The sequence below is a fragment of the Gadus morhua genome, chromosome 12 (genome assembly GCF_902167405.1).
Source record: "Gadus morhua chromosome 12, gadMor3.0, whole genome shotgun sequence".
NCBI lineage: Eukaryota > Metazoa > Chordata > Actinopteri > Gadiformes > Gadidae > Gadus > Gadus morhua.
In genome coordinates this window covers 17,911,858-17,932,391 of record NC_044059.1, presented here as the reverse complement: position 1 = coordinate 17,932,391, position 20,534 = coordinate 17,911,858, and the positions used below count along the sequence as shown (strand labels likewise).

Genomic DNA, 20,534 nt, shown 5'->3' with positions numbered 1-20,534 from the left:
ACGGTTTTGATATTTATATTAAAGACTCATTGTATGAGCTATGAGTATGCATAGAATTTATTTGGGAAACGATATGCAGTTCCCATTTTTAACTGTGGAGGGAAGCCACAAACAATGGAGCCATCTTCTGAACTGGATTCTCGTTCGAGGAAGCCTCGCCTTTCGGCGCGGTCCTCGTGAGCACAACCGGCCATCTTGACTTTTCGTAGCCGAGACCGGAGCTCTTTATTAAACTGCGCCTCGGGAACATTATAACATAAATAGACTGCTGTTTCTCATTTATAAATAGTTTCCATAGAGTTTATTCAGTGTCAGCGCTTTTCCAAAAGCAAACACAGGGCTCCCGTTTGAGAGAGGTTCATATTACTTGTTCAAACGAGTGGAGGAGCGAAACTTGGATTGGACTAATACTCGTCATGGCGACCGCTACACCGAGCCGAGAATCAGGCCGTCCTGCGGCCTCGACTCCTCTCTCCCCAACTCGGATATCTCGCTTGCAGGAGAAGCAAGAATTGCAGCATCTAAACGACCGCCTGGCGGTCTATATAGACCGGGTCCGTTCTCTGGAGCTGGAGAATGACCGTCTGATGGTGAAGGTGTCGGAGAAGGAGGAGGTGACTACTCGAGAGGTGAGCCGGACATGGATGCAAACCATCTGTTATTTGCGTCCAGCTGGTGGCTTTTGCCCTTGCGGGTTGTAGCCATCGTTCATTTCGATCCGATCAGACGTATCCCAAATTAATTATGCTCAATACTCACTTAAAAACTATAGCCGATTGTCGTAACGTTAAACGTGAAACCCCAGGGCTTTTTAATAGGGGCTATTACTTTTTTTTAACTAACAGTTACTAATTAATGCTAGTGGCGTTTTAATGATCCGTCTGACGCCATGTATATTTAAAAACTGAACATAATATTACTGTGTACAACCTTGAGCCTGAGCATTTTGATTGGGGGTCCAGTGTTTGGTTTACATATCCTCCTCTTGGAGGATCGAGCGGGAGATCGCGCGCCAATAGGCTGACGCTGACGTCACTCTGTCGCCTTCTTCAAATCGTAAAAGCCCCGCCCTGTTATGGTTCATGAAGTTGATGTTAGTTGATGTTATGCTTCTGTAATAGAAAATAGGGATTATTGCAATTATGATTTGAACAGGAACTCATGCTCTTCCACTCAATAACAAGATTCATACTTCCATTGAATCAGACAGCGAGCTCCAGCCAATGAGCAGAATACTTTTATTTTTTAATGTGACTGAATAGACACCATGTTATTGTAAGACGAAATGGACGATCATATGAAATGGCTTTTACATTACATTAAAATAATTGAGCAGACACTTTTATCCAAAGTGACATACGTACATTTGTCAGAAGAAAGAGAAACCAAACTATATCCCTGTCGGCATTGGCGTCAGTTTGGTTTGAAATGTGCTGGGGTCAGCGACGCATTCGGAAGTACATTTTTAGAAGTGCTGGGTACAATGAGGATGCACTCCTTTTTCTCTCTTTAGTGCCGGTAATGAAAGGTTCTGAAAGACGGCATAACCATGTTAGCTAATTACTAAGGAATAAAGTGGATACAAAATCTGTCTGGCACGTTTTATGAAGAAAACGTTTTCAAAAAGCATCGGACATATGACCCACTATGTTCTGCTCCATGTATCCAATGTTGAAAACGTGACATGACATGGCTAAGCTAACAACATAAACAAGAGGAGCTAGAAAAGGAATTTAACTGCGTGTTTAAGTTCAGAAGGGCCAAAGGTGTGGCTACACACAGCACTACAAAAGTCGTCGAGATTGAAAAAGAAAAAAATATTTGCCATCACATCAGGAGCTGGCTGTTCTCAATTCACAACACGCATTCCATCAAAACTAGCCTACATCAGGCATTCTGACCAAAACTCATGAACTCCCCCCCCCCTCAATTATTCCAGAATTCAAGAATGACCAAAAGTCACTTTGTGTCAACAAGAGACTGACTCCACCGACTATCAATTGCAAGTTAAAACAGCCAAATACGTGAGTGCAAAAAACACAAAAGACCTCGCCACAGCACCAGCAAATCATAAGCAATAAATATCGCGTCTTACCTTTATTTATGTGGCAGTGGTCTGCAGATGCATCCCGTGGTGTAGCCTACCACATCCATTTAGTTCAACAGGTTATCGTTCTGATACTGTCCATAGTACTAGCAACCTGCTCTGGTGCTTCTTACCTATGTATTCAGGCTAAAATGACTTGATTGTCTGCTGCCTCATCATCCCAGCCAAAGAGTATTGGTATTATTAGTAATGGCTACTTGCCAAATCGAAAAAATAACTTCACACAGTGTGTTTTTTTCCAATGTATTTGTTATCATTCATAGCGTTGATCAGCAGAGAAATAATTCGCCAAACTCGTTGACGTCGCTTAGCAACCGAATACGAATGTAGTCTACAGCATTGAGAAGAGCCGTGTAATAATCAAGAGATAATGTATAGAATGCCGGTCATTATCGGGAAAATAAGCCCCGACAGGGTGAACAGGACACCGACGCGCAGCGAGGGTAATTGGTTCCCACTGAAGGGGCTTAAATTCGACCGGCGATGTTCTATAGCCTCGTTATCCCGCTTATTACACGGCTACTTGCCAAAACGAAACAATTACTTCACATGGCGTGGCTTGTTACAATTTATTTGTTACCATCATTCGTAGTGTTGATCAGCAGAAAAATAGTCCGCCAAAGACGTTGACGTCGCTTAGCAACCGAAGACGCTGGTGTTGAAAAGTTACCGGACCTCTTGAGGAGTGATACCAAAGACGTCATTATAGGCAAAAAGTCCTTTGTTTTCCTTGACAGCGGTCAATTTATATCTAGCATTCTCCGCGAAGTTGTGAGGAGCCCATGCAAGTGAACGGAGCGTTCCACGGCATTGAGAAGACCCTTGTAATAATCCATAATAATTAAACTCAATCTTTTTTTTATTATTCTTTTTTTTTAAAGTGGTGGGTACAAAATGATTCATGACGAAATCTGGTGGGGACGCGTCCCCGGCGTAATCGACGCCTATGCCTGTCGGTACAGTAAGGATGTTCATCGAAACAAATGCCAAGATCTTACAATTTGTAATCTTTATAAATGCCAGGACGTACAACATCCAATTAGTGCGTAAGACGGGTATTTTTAGGCGAGTAAGGCTATGCAGAGTCCAGGTGAACTCTGAATGAGTGAGTCGTACATGTAATATGGCATATTTCCATTGGCATAGAGAAGACAGAAAGTTACATTTGTTCAACAACTATGAAGTGTTGCCCGTCTGTGTTTGCAACAAATACAACCCAATTTATTGAAAAGATGAAAATAATTTATTGAATGTAAACATTTGTTATCTATCCAGGTGAGCGGTTTAAAGGTGTTGTACGAGGCAGAGCTGGCAGATGCTCGCCGTGTTCTTGATGAGACTGCTAGAGAGAGGGCCAGGTTGCAGATCGACCTGGGAAAGGCTCAAGCTGACTTGGAGGAAACCAGCCGCAGGTAATGCAACATGTGTAACTCAGGGTTTGGTTTCACTATCACCCCTTGTTTTTTGTTCATTTGAATTTTACCCACATGATGTATTTAGTTTTTATGTATATAAGTGAACCAACAATTAACCATGGTGTCAATATTGAGCATCGGCTGTTGAGAAAGAAGATTCAATTCAATAATTTGTTTGCTAGTGGTGCAACTGAACGCAGCGGTTTACTAAGCGAAATGCAACCATTATATTAAAATCCAATTTAAATTGAACACAACCAACATTTATCCTACTTCACATCTATGAAGTGAAATTAAAACGGAGTTGGGGATAGAAGTCATTATCATGTTGGACATTGTCTAGCCTACAATGCTGTGTCTCTTACATTAGCCTACTAAGACAAGTCTTGCTAAGTTTAAATACTTATGGCCCATAGAACCATAAGTAGAAAGGAAAGGAAAAAAAGCAACCATCTTCCATAGATTCAGTCCAAATTGCAACGAGTAGACCTTCTTGTGTCAACTAAAAGTATCCGATAAATCCATCCGAAGTACACATATGGAAAGTCAGTATAATTAAGCAATAGATCACGCCAGGCTGTGGTATGTGCTAGGGATGGGCGTGAGGAATCGATTACTCGAGTACTCCTCGTTACAAATGAACTCGGTTGGTGGACAGGCAAACTCGAGTTTGCATATACACACACAAACAAAGTTTTCTGAAGCAAATGTATCAATTTTCTGTCGGCGCCACTAACGCACGACGTGGGCACAAAGAAAATTAAATGCATCCATTTCCATGGCGCGTTCCGTGCCGTGTGCAGGGTTAGGCCAGAATTCAAAAAGTTAAGAGATGGCGGTTAAAGCAAACCGCAGCGAAGAATTGAAATACTTTAAAGAAATAGGAGATCAGAAGGTGAAATGTATAATATGCCAAGTGAAATCGAGCTACCAGAAATTACTATGCGGCAACATATGCTCCTGAAACACAACGGTGAGTTCGGGAAAGCAGACCCGCAGCAACGGTGAAAGTGAAAGTGTGTCGGCTATTTTCACCGCTGCAAGACGCAGCTGTAATCCCGGGCGTGTAGAGAAGATCACAACGCTGAGTATTTCCATAGTCCATTTGCTGCTGTTTTATTTGCAGCTTTAAGCATTTATTTGCAATGGTTAGGCTACTTGTTTCGTTTTTTTTAAACTGTTACAGGCCTTGGTTCGACGTGATTTAAATTGTGAGACGCATATTTATTTTTGTAAGGAAAATGTGTTTTGAACGTTTGCAAAAATAAATAATGAATACTCTGATAACTCTGACTGTTTTGATGGAGAATAAGCATTACATGTTTGGTTGGTAATATTGCCGTTCATCATCAGGCCTATTCCTGCTGCAGCGTTGCATTCTAAAAATAGATTTGATTTAACGAGTACTCGATTGATCCTCGAGGAATTCATTCGATCACTCGAGTTTGGAATTTACTACTCGTGCCCATCCCTAGTATGTGCTCATTATACCACTGTTAAGGGGCGTTGTACGGCCCCGACGCACAGCGGAGGGCCGGCGACCCCTTCACAGTGGTATAATGAGCACATGCCACTGAATGAAGTGATCTATTGCTTTTATACAACGGTTACTATTATGGCGAAACGAAAGTCATAGACACACTACATTTAAAAAGAAACCAAGAAAGTCAAAATAGCCGTTTAATTAAAGAATACAAAAAAGTAGTCCCTCCTGGCTGCCGCTATGCATCGACGGTCGCTATGCAACACACTTTAGCGTCCCTCCGAGAGAAGGCTCCGATAGAGCGGTTCGCCGGCAATTTATCCTATGGAGCAGTTCACTCGCCGTGTGCCTAAGCTTTCGTTAGTCTCTCCATCGCCTTGCTCATTCCCGGAGTAACAACATTTACACGCTCTCCATCATCCAACTATGTTTTACTTTGTAACTGTTTCTACTTCCAGGCGCGGAGTGATATGCAAACTTTCACAAAATGATCGGGCGTCATAGCAGTTATGTATACGCTCATTATACAACAGTTGGGAACCAATCAGATCGCTGGATTTAGGTCCCCCGTTGTATAACCTGTATTATATACCGTCCTATACCTATTATAAAAATACTTATTCAAGATTGATTAGCCACATGCAAGCCTTCTCTCCCGTATGGTTAACATTTAGGTATAAATGCAAGGGTTTGGATGGGTTTAAAAAGAATTGTCTCACACATTGATGGGATCCAGAACCAGTGAAGGTGATGCTAGAGAGGTACACTTAGAAACTAGACAAAAGATGGAGGAAGTGACCCATGGCATTCTCTTTGTGAGAATGCCGTGGTGAGAAGAGGGGAAATGGCATGCTGATTCCAGCTGCAGCCTCTACTGTTTTGCCATGAAATACTGCTTCAATGTAATGAAGCCAAACAAGTTGCTTCTCATTAATATCCTTGATAAATGTGTAATTGTTTTGCATTCTAAATCGGCTACAATCCCCCACTACTTGCCTATACCAGCCTGAAGAAGAAAGATGGAGACCTGGCTGCAGCTGTCTCCCGGGCCTCAGCTCTTGAAGGACAGCTGAACCAGAGTGAGGCGGCTCTGGCTACTGCCTTAAGCCAAAATGCTGCTCTCAGTGCAGAACTTGGAGATGTTAAATCCATGCTGGCTAAGGTATGAATAATATCAAGACACAACTTTGTCATTTGAACAGGGCAAAATCAAAGATGACATGTTTGTGCTGTGCATTATGTAACGTAAATTATTTGTTAAGCTGCTATATAAATATTTGTTTACAGGCTGAAGATGGACACACTGTTTCCAAGCGGCAGTTGGAAGCTGAAACCCTGATGCGCGTTGATCTGGAAAACCGCTGCCAGTCCTTGTCTGAGGAGCTGGAGTTCCGAAAGAACATGTTTGAGGAGGTAAACCTTTTGGTGACCATACCGCTTACGTTAAACTTTACTGTAACGTTTTTAAAATGTAATCTGTTTTGTGACAATGGCAAAATCATATAATTGCACTGATCAGAAGGTGTTGCTCCTGAGGTTCTTGATGCGCTACTGATGGGTGGAGCTGGTCAAATCGATACGCACCGCTGTCGTGTTCAGTGTACTTACTGGCTTAGGAACGGTACTGCTGTCCAAATTCCCACTTTTGGAGAGTGGTCTCGGCCCGCCCCCTCCTCCACAGACGCAAAGCTCATGCAGGTTGCCAGGTGGAGGACACTGAACCAACACGAGTGCAGCTTTCTATTCTAAGATGAGCGCAATTATTATATTTTGCCAATGACGGGGTATGACAAGTCCTAATGCGTACGATTGCAATTTCTGTATTGCAAATGATAAACTTATGGCGTCCGTCTTGAAATCAGTCCGGGCTTTGCCAGTGTTTCAGCCCGTCTTTGGTCCTGGAGCTTGTTCTAAAGGATCCAAGGCTCTTCAGGTCAGGGAGAACCTATAACAATATCAGTTCATCCACCTAGTTTGCTTGCTTCCAAATCTGCATCACGCTGTGTTTGCACCAATTAGTTTTATATCTGGCAACCCGGGTACACAGAGAAATGTGAATGATAACACATAGGCCAGAACAAAACGTTCTGACCCACAACAGACATTTTAAAGGTGCTGGCCGTAGCATTGTGATTCATAAGCGTAGTCTGGCTGGTCATGCTATAACTTCAATGACCTATATTAAAGTTTGTATGTGCATTTTATACAATGATGTATACAAAGCTCAAATATTAATTTACACTAAATTTTTTATTGTCTGATTTTTATAGCACATAATCATAAGCAACATAATCATTCTCAGGACTGAGCAATCAAGCAGCTATCTACAAGCTAAATGGTAGACAGTATATACAATATGTATGTATTTATAACATTTAACATTCTTCATTCCAAGGAGGTGCGCGGGTCTCGGCGTAGGCAAGAGCAGAGAATTGTGGAAGTGGATTCTGGAGTTAGACAGGACTATGAGTTTAAACTGGCACAGGCTTTACAGGTATGTGCTACTGTGTTTGTTTTGCATTTTTCAATGCTCTGGATATAATGTATTTCTTATTACAATAGCTTTAATTAATAATCAATCCAAACATAGTTGGACATTTGTGCTACCTTTACTAAGTGTTGTATACATAATTGGTGTATAGAAAAGGTCTTACTTATACTTCATGTGTTGCACACAACAGTTAAGCTACACTTTCTTTAGATGTTCAATGTTACATTACAGGTTCTGATTAGGACCTGTTAATCACATTCTTTTAGTTTCATTATTTATTCTAGGGTAAGGTCGAAACATGCATGAATGCTTGTTTTGCTTTAGGAGCTAAAGTTATGGTCTTTAATTTGTAGTTACCATTTTTACAATTTTTTGACAATATTCAGTTAGTATTTTGTTTTGCCACCAGGACCTTAGGAAGCAGCACGACGAGCAGGTTTCACTGTACAAGGAGGAGCTGGAGCACACCTTCCAGGCCAAGGTAGGAGACTCATGCCACCATTATGGCTCTCCTACTGTATTCCTCCTACCATAAAAGAATGCCAACAAAATCCTAAGACATTTCCTCTTTCATTATTGTGGCCAACTAACCGTTCATAACCTATTTGTTTGCCATCTAGCTGGGTAATGCCTTGGTTTCGTCAGAGATGAACGACAAGGCAATGGGCACAGCCAGGGAGGAAGTGCATGAGGCTCGTACCAGGATAGAAAGCCTTGGATACCAGCTGAGCTCGTTGCAGAAACAGGTACACCCCATGTCACTGCATTGTAAATCAGTCCTTCAAGTATGCATTAGCTATTCGTGGTGATGATGGAAATGTGCTGTGGCCTTCGGTTTGGTACATAAAGTTTGACAACATTTTGACTGTCTGCTTTAAGGCCTCCGCCGCAGAAGAGCGCGCTAGAGAGCTTGAAGAGCTGTTATCCGCAGAGAAAGACAAGCACCGTCGTTCCGTTGAGGGGAAAGAAATGGAAATGAGCGAGCTGAGAGACCGGATGAATGCCCAACTGAATGAGTACCAGGAACTCCTGGATGTCAAGTTGGCTCTTGATATGGAAATCAACGCCTACAGGAAGCTGCTGGAGGGCGAGGAGCATCGGTATGGCCTGCACATGGACACAATTATTATTGGATGGATGCAGGAAGCTACAGCAGAACTGCAACTGAGAATAGTATACAGGGATTCCTACAGCCCGTTGCCACTTAGCAAAAGCAACAGCGCTGCTTAGCATCGCTTAAGCAACAAACGGCTGCCACCTTAACTACAACGCCCAGTAAAAATAAATATATTAGACGAAAGTAAAAAATAATTGAAACTTCATTCACTCTCTCTGTATAGATCAGACTGCAGGGTAACAGTGAGAATGAAAACAAGCATAAATGGTCCACCTATAAAAGACTGCACCCCCCCACTTCTTTACATGCATTTAACCCCTTGTGGGGATCCAAAACTTGATGCTTGTTGATGTTGATCTACCAAAGTACAAAATGTGGGAACCACGGTACTTTTCAGGTACCGGTATACAGAGAACACTAATGTCTTTCAAAGGGGTGCAAACTCGTCGAGGGACGGTGACAATCCCCCACCTTTTTGCCTTTTTTGCTGTAGTCAAATTGAAAGGTATACTTTTTTTTTTTTTAATGACTTGGGTGTAATAAATACAATTATTACCATAGGCTGAAGCTGTCCCCCAGTCCCTCGTCCCGCGTGACCGTTTCCAGGGTGACGGGCTCCTCGACCCGCAGCACCAAAAGGAAGAGGCTTGAGGTGGAGGAAGGGGCCTACCTGGAGGCGGCGAGTGGCCAACTCCTTGTGTCCGAGGAAGCCACGGCTAGTGGAGCAGTGACCATCTTGCCCACTGACATGGACGGGAACGCTGTCACACTGGCCAACGACACTGAACAGGTACACTGAGCACGCTCTAATGTTGCAATGGAACATATTGTAATGGGTTACACTTTCACAAACATGTTTTGCAATACATGTGTAAGTCAGTGCATCAAGGTAATGTCATAGACTCTTTATATATCCTTTAAGAATACTGTAATGAACGTAGAGTCTAGAAAGCACAATGATTCACCTTGCCTTCCTCTTGATGGTAAGACTAACATACTCGCATGCTACTTTATTCACATAGGATCAGCCTCTCGGCAGCTGGCGCTTGAAAAGGCAGGTGGACGGAGGAGAGGAGGTCACTTACAAGTTCTCTCCAAAGTTTATCCTCAAGGCTGGCCAGTCCGTGACGGTAAGAAGCAAATCATGAGATTCATAAATCAAATAAAGTTAACCCTAACTAATGCTACTAATGCAAAGATTGCAACTAGGGACATTGACCACCTGTCAAAGATGAGCTAGAGAAGTTTGTGGCGGGGGCCAGTAGAGTATTATTGTTGTGTCTTATAACTGTTTAGCGCGTGTTTCCGCACCAAAGTTATTTAATTCTGCAAGCAAATGTTGAACTGTCCGATTTAGGTGAACAGTTTGATACAATAGCCAATGCAGCCAATTTTTACTTTGAAATGTTAATCAAATTATACGACGACCAATGAATGCTCATGTATGTCTTCCGTTTTAATAGGTCTGGTCCGCAGATGCAGGTGTTGCTCACAGTCCCCCATCCGACCTGCTGTGGAAGAGCCAGGCTTCCTGGGGAACAGGAAGTGACATCCTCACCACTTTGGTCAATGCCGATGGAGAGGTAATGTTTGCTGTAGGGAATAGTGGAAGACAAATGTTTAGGGAATAAGCAGTATCCTTTTTTCTTCTTTGGAATACCATCAGACCGACCAGTGTTATTTGGCCTCAAAAAATGTTTTTCTAAACCAATGGGTGATGCCATGATCCTTATGTTTCTACATTCTATTTCTAAGTGATCTGGTGGTATTGACAAAAGAATTACAAATTTATAGGCTTATATAACGGTGCTGCTAATCTATGGATTTTTACAGCTAACGGCCACTCGAAAATTAATATTCAAATGTTAAATTAGTATTCGGAGCTTCGTTGTTTTTTTTCATGTACGTGACGTTACCAGAGCGAGGGAGGCAAACTATAAGCGTCAGCGACACCAAGCAGAGAAGCGAGAGAGGTGGAGGAAGAATAGATATCTTGTTTCCCTTTTTCCCTGCGGCTTATATTCCAGTGCGGCTTATATATGTACACATTTTCAATTTAGCTGCTGCGGCTTATACTCCGGTGCGCCTTAGGCTGCGTTCACATCTAGCGTTTTTTTAAATGTGCCAGCGCTTGTTTTACATTATATTCCTATGGAGCAGAGCGTTTCTGGAAAAAGTCACGGCCGCTTTTTTAAACGCCTCTCCCAGCGTTTTTTTCTGCCATACGGAGCGTTGAAAAAAGTTCAACTTTCAGGAAGAAAGCGGCCGACGTCTTTTGGGCAACTGCCCAATCACAAGCGGAACATTGACACTTCGTCACACAGGAAACTCTCAACTGTCAAAACAAGAAACAATGGCAGACAAATCACTCGGGAAAGTGCCGGTGGAGCGATTAATAGTTTTAATTACAGAACATGGAGATCTACAACATGTCTAATGGGCTTTAGCCTGGATACGTAGTAGGCGAGTAACGTCGGGTCTAGAATGGATTCGTTGCTAGGCGATAGAAAAAACGCTCTCGGCGCTTTTAGGGCCAAAAACGCTGCCAGCTTTTCTTTTTGTTGAAAAACGGTCGGCTCAACTTATCCCTATTACAAAAAACGCTAGATGTGAACGCGGCCTTATAGTGCGGAAAAATACGGTGATAAGTATTTTATGAATCTCTGAAATTTGTATATGCTTGTCTTGGGACTGTTTCTATATCAACTACGAGCCAGTATGCATCACTATGTTGACATTGTCGATTAGTTAATTACTTCTGCATTCAGTTTCCAAGCCCAGCTAGAATGTAGAACCAATATGGCCGCTAGGATTAAAACTAACTTTTTTCACCACAGTCCCGAAAGACATTTTTGAACCGCCCCGAATCATCCCGAATTTTCCCAAGAATCATATTTACATTTTGAGTTTTTACTTACTGATAATATAATAAAAACACAATACATTATGTAGATAAAATAATATGGTTATCCCCAGACTAGATTTGTTTAGCTTCAAGATGACAACCAACACTCAGTCACAGAACGGGACCTTCTGCCAGTACTCCACCATATAGTGACTGCATTTAGTGAGTTATTCGTCAAGAGGAGGGTCATTCATTGAGATTTGCATGAGGCTGTTCAGCGTGTCATTGGCTAGGCAAGACCTCCAGTCCGACTTCATGCAGGAGAAACCACGCTTGCAGCAGGAGCTGCTCATGCCTTTTTCGCAGCACGGTCAGCGTGTTTAAACTGCCAGAGGTAAATTGCCTGCTTGAGCTAGCAGCCCAATTTACCCTCCCGGACCCTACACACATTGGCGGTTTATTTGGTTTCATTCTGATGTAAATGCGACGGCTCCGCGGTTCTGGGGGAGCCGTCTAACTGGAGAGAAAGTGAAATCCGCGAGCTGCTGATTATGTAAGCGAAGGTGATACAGTCGCATTAAACAAAGACGTTGGAAGATGGTGCGATCTACGAGAAAGACGCAGAGGAACTGTCCTTAGGACGCTTTAGTGGTGGTCAGCAAAATAAAGAATATGTTGGCGTTTTTGCACTTGTAAATAGTTAATCGCGTTTGTAGCCTTCACTCAGACGTGAACTCATTCTTGCATGCGGGTGTCTTCATTCATAAAAAAATAAAAACATTCGGGAGTATGCAAATTATTCTAAAGAGGTCTAGACTGGAGATGCGCGGTTGGCGGTCATAACGCGGACACCGTGGACAATCCACGGGTTGGGGGTGAGGTTAACATATTGACTAGTAAAACGGAAAACTGACAAATTTGACATATATTTTTCTATAATCTCCCTGCGTCTGAAATGCGCGAACATCTCCTCTCAGCGCTCGTCCGCTGGTTTTCCATAAGCATTCCACGATGCAATCATCCCTGCTGCGTATGCCCTCACGCACATTGTTGAAAAATGCTGGATTCTTTATTCTTTCTATGTGGCTTTTTGTTAATGATCGGGCTATAATAAGACCACGTTGGCTATGTAATCGCTGACAACAGGGTGGTTGGACATTTTAGCATGCCGACAGGCTTTTGTCGGGACACGGAACACGCAGCTCAAAATCGGGACGTCTGGTCACCCGATGATCGGGTGGGTGCAAAGCGGGAATCAATTGTTGAAAAAAACATTGCTTTGGGTCCGTGGATATTGATATAAGGCAGCGGGTACGGATAACATTACAGTCATCCGCGGATCTCTAGTCTAGACCCTGTGCGCAGCCCCGACTTCTCCAGTGAACCAAGAAAGCCCGCGCCGTGACGAACGGGGGATTTTTACCCCCTCGGTTTTACACAGGAAACTTAAGATAAGACAGTGGACATGGCAACGAGATGCGGGGCGCTCCTCTGTTTGAGCGACTCGTGATTGAAAGGCTACTTTATTACATATTTAATTTACTTTTTCACTACTTTGTCGAGTTTAAATCATGGCAATATTCGTATGACCTATGGATACTGTCAAATCTGCGTTAGTGGAATTCAAAAGCCATTCTGCATCAAGTTATGGAGGTTTATTCTCTGCTGGGGTCACGACGCATCCCAACGGTCACGACGCATCCGACGCATCCAAATCCACCGAGACGCACTACGCTAGAGCGGACCTTCTGGAGCTTGAACTCGCTTGCCAGACAGTTGATTTATCACCCGAACAACTGGATTTCATACCATCAACACTGATAAAGAAGACAATACGGAGGAAAAGAGGATCGAGAGGAGGAATTAGGAACAGGATTAGGAGACGAGGTAGTAAGCTCGTTGCCAGGGCGGCGCGCATAGTCGCAGCGGCCCCTCTTGAGATCTGTGAGATTGAGATTGAATGTTTGAGTGTGAGACGTCCTACAAACATAGTTTATGACAGGGAAACATTATTAAACATTAGGACATTGAAAGCGAGTGACATCACTGGCATTCGCTGGCATCTGGACATATTACGCAAACACAGGATACTAACGGATACTGTGACACTGTGCCCGCAACTGCCCGGAGGAGGAAGCAGCAGAGACGGGGTGGACGTAAACAAAACAAAACGTATCAAAACAAAACGTAAACTAAAGCGGGGAAAGAGGGCTGGCATCAAAGCTAGGCTAAAAACTAAACACACCAGACCAGCAGTGCCAACAATCCTACTCTCCAACGTCCGATCTCTCGAAAACAAACTGGATGAGCTCCGTCTGATGAGAGGATCAGTCAAGGTATGGAGAGACTGCTGTCTATTCATTTTTACCGAATCCTGGTTACATGAAAACATTCCGGACGAGGCTGTTCAGCTAGAGGGAACAACACTCTTCAGAGCTGACAGAGACGCGGCGAGTTCCGGTAACAGCAGAGGCGGGGGGCTATGCATTTATATCAACAAAGACTGGTGTGTAAACGCTGCGTCGGTGGCTCAACACTGCTCTGAACTGGTGGAATTTTCTATAGTGATCTGTCGGCCATTCTACCTGCCAAGGGAATTCACCAGTGTGATTGTAGTAGCTGTTTACATAGCCCCTTGCGCCAACGCCAATGCTTACGAAGTACTCCGCCCCCTGTTTGACGTCATCAGCGCACTGTTGACAAAACACCCGGACAGCTTTGTGGTTGTTGCAGGAGACTTCAACCACATTAGCTTAAAGACTGTGCTCCCCGGATTCAAGCAATATGTGGACTTTAAAACAAGAGGAGAAAATATACTTGATTTGGTCTATTCCAACACTGCTGAGGCATATAAGGCCATTCCTCAACCCCATATTGGCCTTTCAGACCATAAATCTGTGCTGATGGTTCCAACTTACAAACCCAGGCTGATACGAAGTAGGGCAACCCAGTCACACATCAGGGTGTGGCCAGATGGAGCAGTCTCAGCGCTGCAGGACTGTTTTAAATGCACTAACTGGGAGATTTTTAAAACCGCTGCATCTCAGGGTGATCATCATATTAACATTGAAGAATATGCTGAAACGGTGATGAGCTACATTGCCAAGTGCACAGAGGATGTTACTGTGATGAAGACCTATATAGTACGGAACAACCAAAAACCCTGGATGACTGCTGAGGTACGTCAGCTGTTAAAGGCTCGGGATGCTGCGTACAGTGGAGGAGACAAGGCCGCACTCTGCTCAGCCAGATCAGCTCTCTCCAGAGGGATCAGAGCAGCCAAAAGACGCCATGCAGGGATAATCAAGGAGAACCTCTGTAGCACAGGAAACACCAGGCAAATGTGGCAGGGGGTTCAACAAATCACTCAGTACAAGACCAGGCAGAGGATTGAGGACAGTGATGTTTCTCTCCCTGACAGACTCAATGACTTTTTTGCCCGGTTTGAGGCACCAGGAGGGCCAACGAGAGGGGGGACTGGACTCTCCCCTCCATCCGGTCAGCCACCTGTGGCCATCAGCCCAGCTGACACCAGGAGAACCCTGGCCAAGATCAACCCTTGGAAAGCAGCCGGCCCGGACAACGTTCCGGGGAGGGCGCTCCAAGCCTGTGCTGATGAGCTGGCAGATGTTCTAACAGACATTTTCAACATCTCTCTCTGTCAAGCCACTGTACCCAGATGCTTCAAAACATCCATCATCGTTCCAGTTGCAAAAAAGTCTGTTGTGTCCTGTCTGAATGACTACCGTCCTGTTGCATTGACCCCAATAGTGATGAAGTGTTTTGAACGGTTAATCAAACCACACATCACATCCAGCCTACCTGCATCACTGGATCCTCATCAGTATGCCTACCGTTCAAACCGTTCCACAGAGGATGCAATATCCACCACCCTGCATACAGTACTCACCCATCTAGAACAGAGAGACACCTATGCTAGAATACTGTATGTTGACTTCAGCTCTGCATTTAACACCGTCTTGCCACAGAGACTGATGGATAAACTTCTCCTCCTGGGCCTAAACCCCACCCTCTGTCACTGGATACTGGATTTCCTGTTGGAGCGACCACAGTCAGTTCGTGTTGGGAAAAAAATCTCCAAATCCATCACACTGAGTACAGGATCCCCCCCAGGGATGTGTGCTCAGTCCTCTGCTGTACACGCTGCTGACCCATGACTGTGTGCCAAGGCACAAGAACAACATGATTGTTAAGTTTGCAGATGACACTACAGTCGTGGGTCTCTTTCATGGGAATGAGGAATCCTATTACAGAGAGGAGGTCAATCTGTTTGAGAGATGGTGCAGAGACAACAACCTGGTGCTCAATGCGGAAAAGACCAAGGAAATGATCGTGGACTTCCGTAGATCAAAACCTAAGCACACACCCCTCTGCATCAGTAATCGTGAAGTGGAAAAGGGGGAGAACATCAAGTTCCTGGGAGTACAGATCTCTGACAACCTTTCCTGGTCCAAAAACACCACTGGGCTAGTGAAGCGAGCCCAACAGAGATTGTACTTCCTGAGGAAACTCCATCAGGCCTCACTACCTCCCAGTATCCTCACCACATTCTACAGGGGGGCAGTGGAGAGTGTGCTGACGTACGCCATCTCTACCTGGTTCTCCAGCTGCAGTGTGGCGGACAAAAAGGCCCTGCAAAGAGTGGTGAGATCAGCGGAAAAGGTCATTGGTGCCTCACTTCCCTCTGTCCAGGACATATTCCTAAGCCGCTGCAGGAATAGGGCCCAGAAAATAGTGAGAGACCCCTCTCACCCTCTGAACAACTTCTTTAAGCTCCAACCCTCCAAGAAGCGCTATCGCAGCTTAAGATGCTCCACCACCAGGCTGCGGAACAGCTTCCTGCCTCAAGCTGTCAGGATGCTCAATGCACCAGCGTCCTAAATCTTCCCACTGGACTTTATTTCTTATTTATTTATTCATCATTGGGACGTTTGTTTGTAATGTATGTGATCTTGATCCCTGAGAAACGCCTTCTCGTTTTGTTGTTCGATCAACAAAATGACAATAAATTTGATTTGATTTTGATTTGGAATCGCCGGGCGTTACAACCTGCGACCGAACCGGCTTGGCAGTGTACAAAGGCCATCACCAAACCATTGTTGCAAGCAGTCTCTGTGTCTCACTGAACAACACAAACACGAGCGCCAGCCAATTGAACGAAGCTGTCCTTTTTCCATTTACATTCCACGAAAGTCTTTTCCACCGACTGCGAACCCGTTTTCAACACAGAAAGTGTTGAAAACAGAAAAATGAAGTCAGTGCCCACAAAATTCTCTTCGTCCCGAGAGAGAATCTTGATCCTCCCGATGACAATTAATCACATCCCCGGGATGACGGGACGTCGTTAATTTTACTCCCTGAGACTAACAAAGCCTATTGGCCACGGCAGCTGACATGAAAAAGCTGGTGACAAACAGAATCCTATATTTCTGTAAAGAATGGGACATAATTTAACTTAAACAATTAGTTCCATCTCTTTGGAGAGTATCTCACACAACTTTGTTCTCTGTATAGGAGGTGGCTAAGAGGAGTGTGGCTAAGACCGAGGTAGAGAATGGAGAGGAGGAGGAGGAGGAGGAAGAAGAAGAGGAAGAGGATGAGATGGTTGTTGGAACGGTAAGCAGAAACCTTCAGTCAACTATTCAGAGCATCTGTCTGTGGATAATAAACAAAATCTTTAAATGGACTAGATGTCACAAGGATTGATTTTATTTATTTATTTATAAGGTACAGCTAATCTCAAATCTCTGAATTTGCAACTCAGATTAATGGGTTTCAATGGTGTAACTTGAAATATTCATAGATACTGATTTTAAATGTTGAACGATTGCTAATGTCTCCTCTTTCATCCAACTAGGGCAAGAAGGCATCTTCTAGAGAGTGTGCCATTATGTGAGCTTCTCCCTCTTTCCAATTTTTACTCCTGGTTTTCACCATAGAGCCACTCGCATATTTTTCTATTTGTCTTGTCATCTAGTTTTTGTTTTTGCTTTTTTATGGCTAAGCAAGACATGGACTTTTTTTTTTAAACGTTTCTACTGTTGTGCCCAGCCATGGACCTGCTTTTGATAATGTACACAACTAGTTATCTTTATGATGTTCAGTCATAAAGATGGAGAGAACTATATGCCAACACTGAAGTTGACATCTGCCTGTGACTTTTGACCTTATGTTGTTACCTTTAGAGAATCTAAGGTAGTTGCTTCGGATATTGTTTGTTTTGAGGTTTGTTGGTTTAAGGAAGCTGCCGACACATCTTATATTTGAACTCCCGATATAAATGATTGCCTCTGAATCATTTCTGTATACTGGTAACCAATAGGTAGGATTTCCCACCAATTTCTTTTATTTAGATCAACAATAATGTTTCAGTAAGCAATCAGAAAATGGTAATGATGTAGTTTCACAGGATAAATGTTAACACAAATTTTACCCTACCATCAATGGCGACGGCAGATTGGCTCCCAATGAATGGGATGTCATTACTTGGGATGTATTCAGCCTGCCATTGTTTTTTGTGACTAATTTCACTTGGAGAACTATTTCATATATTTGAATGTCCTTAAATGCAGCTGATCATTTCATGCAAAAACCTTCCATGATGGGTTTTCCGTCAAGCGTGGGCAGGGGGGGAAAGAGGGATGATTAATATGAAGCTATTATGGTTGTATTTCTTAAATTACTTTTTACGTTATTCCTTGAAAATTGCAGTGGTAATGAAAACTTCTTGACATGACTAGCATCATGTCAAGAAGGGTTGTACTCAATGTGGGAATATTAATGTAATACTTTCAAAATATAATATCTCAACTTAGAATGTTGGACCCAGACATGTCTATAATTGGAGTATTAAAATAGATACTTGGAAAATAATGCCACATCACCAGAGAGTATTAATACAATGGCTGGATCCCCGTAATGCCATTGAATCTCTCAATGTGTGGACCACAGGTGGCTGTTTAAAGTTTAACATGTTTAAACATTACTTCACTGAGCTGTCACTTTAATTCAAAGTGAATTTTAAGCATACATTTAACCATTCTACACTCCTCTGTAATCTGAATGATGGTTAAATTGTGTATTGACAAAAAATAAAATAAAGCTAGAAGGCTGGTTAATAAAATGTGTTGGATAGTCATTAGGCTATTATTGATTGCGTCCAACACCTCATTCTGTGAAATCCTAGTCTTATCAACTTGTTTTTCAGTATAGTTGCTCATTTTCTTTCATGTCATCTGACATTGCTGTACCTTGTTGGGCAAAAAATTATTTCCACTAGAAATTATGTCCAAATTGGCAAAAGTTAGCATGGCTCCGCCCGCCTTAGTACTTCCGCTCAATTTGAATTTCCCTTCAGTACTAGGTCTGGGTCTGCAGTATGTTAGTGGGTTTTCTCTGTCTAGAGTGGCTGAGATCAATGACGTTAAAGTCAGCTCTCGTTGACTGACATCTTCACGCACAGTGTTTGGTTTGTTTACAGCCTGCGCGCAACGTGATTCCCGGCCAAACGTTAGCGATTGGTTATGGCAGATCCAGAGTGGCACTGGGCAGATCCAATAGTTTTTATCTTCAACAGACACCCGCCTTCAAGTGAGTTAACGTTTGTCAATTGAGTAGGTCCAGACTCTCCGTACAAATTAAATGAAGTAAGAGAGTCTGGTAGGACCAGGCTAGGCAACAGTAATATGCCTGAGCCAAATTGGCAGAGTGCTGGACCTTTTAAAAGGTTGTTAAATCGTGAATGTAAAGATTTGAATTGCCTCTAAAGGTGCGTTCACACAAAAAGCGAAGCAAATAGTGTATTTGCGTAACTAACCGCAAACTTTTCTAGCACAAGTGATCAGCATCGAGAGAAATTCGCACCAAAGTTTAAATATTTCAACCTGAACCAACATGCAAATTTGCATCGTTTGTGTGAACCATGTAGTTCAGGCCGCCTGTTTGGTTGTTAAAAATGTGCATCTATTTGTGTCTTTGCATTGACTTTGTACGAATTCGCGCCAGTTCGCTTTTGGTGTGAACGCACCTTTAGCCCCGCCAACACCGCCAGTAGCAGGAGAAGTGTGGTGGGCTAGGTCGTTTGGATGCTTTGATTATAAATGTATACTGCCGTTAGACTATCTGTTGGCATAACTTTGTGTTCAGTAATGGGATCTAATGATGCAATGTATACACTGCTTTTCAGATAGTATTGTATCACCCTGGGAATTGGCTACTATATTGTGTGTATTTCAATGCATTGCTTGTCATAAACATATTTAGGCATTTTTATGATGTAATCCATTTGTTTAGAAATATTGGTAAACATTTGTATGTGTCTCAGGGTGTTGAGGGTAATTTGGATGTTCGGAATAGTGTTTTTCCAGTGTGACCCAGATAATTGTCATCCTGCATTCAAAGAAAACTAAGAATGCAAATTCTGCCTTGGGTTGTGTACCGCTTAAAGCCAGCCAATAAACTCATTGAAATAGGAAGCCTTATTAGGAATTTATATTATTCCAGTATTCTGATAATTGGACAATAAGACCACTACACCATTTACACTGTAGCCAAATGATCACAGGTCCCTGGTGCCTGACATGAAGGTCTGGTCATGCTCTGTGCTTCACACTTTAAATATGCACTTTGTTAATCCTGTATAGATTTGCACAGGATTAGTCACCAGGCATCCCTAGCTAAAACTAGTCCACACCCAATAATGTTGGGTGAATAATGTTAAAATTGGGTCTCACTACCTTGACAACACTGAACCATAACACCCAAATCCTAATCACCATTGAAGTGTGTGTGGGGGGTGCATGCCAAATGTCTTTACATTCACCTTGATATAACTTTGTATACATAAATGTTTTTCAAATATGTTGTCTCATTTTCTATTTTATCGGGATGGAGATTGATTTACAGAATTAAATGAGCAATCATGGGTCTTGCAAATCATCAGAATTAATTACTTGATGCAAACCATCCTCAATTTTATAAATGGGGTTTACCTTACCAACCCATACATCGCTTGAATCATCGGATTTCATCTTCCTGTAGCAGTGGTAGGAAAAAA

At 43.0% G+C, this 20,534-nt stretch overlaps 1 protein-coding gene across 1 annotated transcript; it reads left to right on the top strand.

Annotated features, from left to right (window-relative positions):
- The first annotated feature begins 165 nt into the window (after positions 1–165).
- Positions 166–20,338, top strand: lmnb2 (lamin B2). The gene is made up of 13 exons (XM_030373189.1): positions 166–629; positions 3,383–3,519; positions 6,011–6,167; positions 6,293–6,418; positions 7,401–7,499; positions 7,906–7,977; positions 8,117–8,242; positions 8,376–8,596; positions 9,175–9,403; positions 9,636–9,743; positions 10,077–10,196; positions 16,994–17,095; positions 17,337–20,338. Exons 1-13 carry the CDS (start codon positions 417–419, stop codon positions 17,373–17,375), a joined length of 1,749 nt encoding a protein of 582 aa, XP_030229049.1. The 5' UTR covers positions 166–416; the 3' UTR covers positions 17,376–20,338.
- Positions 20,339–20,534: the final 196 nt, after the last annotated feature.